This window comes from Berghia stephanieae, chromosome 13, assembly GCF_034508935.2.
Source record: "Berghia stephanieae isolate SIO BIC M18660-M18661 chromosome 13, UCSD_Bste_1.3, whole genome shotgun sequence".
Lineage (NCBI taxonomy): Eukaryota > Metazoa > Mollusca > Gastropoda > Nudibranchia > Aeolidiidae > Berghia > Berghia stephanieae.
The window spans coordinates 6,504,502-6,505,653 of record NC_088372.1 but is presented as its reverse complement, the minus strand read 5'-3'; the positions used below and the strand labels follow the sequence as shown (position 1 = coordinate 6,505,653).

The window sequence follows — 1,152 nt, the reverse complement described above, 5'->3', positions numbered from 1 at the left end:
TTCACTCTTCAGTATAACAGGAAATCTATTGTAAAATTTACGACTACAAAGTCTAAACACGAGTTTAAAAAAAAATAAATAAATAAATAAATAAACACACACAATGCAAAATGTATAGATTCTCCACTGGGTAGAGATTTGTCTTTGATAAGACAGTAATTCTGGTTTTCTCAATAGATATTTATTTATGTCTATTTTGGGGGGTTTCTACTTTGCAGTTGCCCTCTGTCTCGGTTATGAAATGTAGTAACACGAGTGTGCAACGACCCCTTTTTGGTGTGTGTACTCATTGGTGTGTCAAAGTCGGTGTGTTAAAAATTCTTGGTTTTGCTTTCATTTGAAATTGAGTATTTCTCAGTTTAATTCTCACGTCTCGTGTTTTGTTTTGTTTTGTTTTGTTTTGTTTTGTTGTTTCCTTTTCGATTGAAGATTATTGAAGAAAACGTGAAATTAAAATAAAAATAAAAACAAAAAACAATTGCACTAACCCGTGACTTCATGAAAGACATACAAGACATTAAATGAATGAATGAATGAATGAATGAATGAATTGATGAAATAAGTGAATTTATGACTAGAAAATCACATGATATAACTTATGAATGAATTAACACAGAAGTTGAATGAATAAATAAATTAATTAACAAATCGGTAATGTGTCGTATTGATTGGTTCGTTTCGATTAATATTATTATTATTATCAAAAAGATTAATTGAAAAATTAATTAATTTTTAATTAATAATAATAATTTTGTTTATATATATATTTTTAATATACTAGTGCGGTCCGTCTGTCCACGTGAATTCTCGGACAACCTCGTTTCCATCCAAAAAACGTCACTCTCTCTTTTTTCTTGCTCGCTTTTTTCATCCTCATCCCATGCATCCGTCAAAGGTCATACAGGTCACGTGGTGGAATCAAAGGGTCAGGGTCATTTCACTCCGTAACCTTCACCTTGTCGCATGCATTGATGGCTGGAAAAGGAAGGAAAGAGAAAAAAACCCAAAAGGGAAACACGAGGTGAGATAGGTCGAAGGTCAGGGAAACATTAAATGAATAAATAAATAAATGGCAAAGTAGGTCAGATGGCAAGGGGAAACAAATATTGTTTTGAACACAACAAAATGATAACTATTAAATCGATAATATTA

The 1,152-nt window shown here is 31.4% G+C and overlaps 1 protein-coding gene across 1 annotated transcript in view; it reads right to left on the bottom strand.

Annotated features, from left to right (window-relative positions):
* Window positions 1-794: 794 nt before the first annotated feature.
* Window positions 795-1,152, bottom strand: part of LOC144958989 (uncharacterized) — a 589,046-nt gene continuing 588,688 nt past the window's right edge. Inside the window, exon 266 of the mRNA XM_078891292.1 lies at window positions 795-975. Coding sequence (XP_078747418.1) covers window positions 938-975 — 38 coding nt within the window. The 3' untranslated portion in view covers window positions 795-937. The remainder of the gene's footprint in view (window positions 976-1,152) is intronic.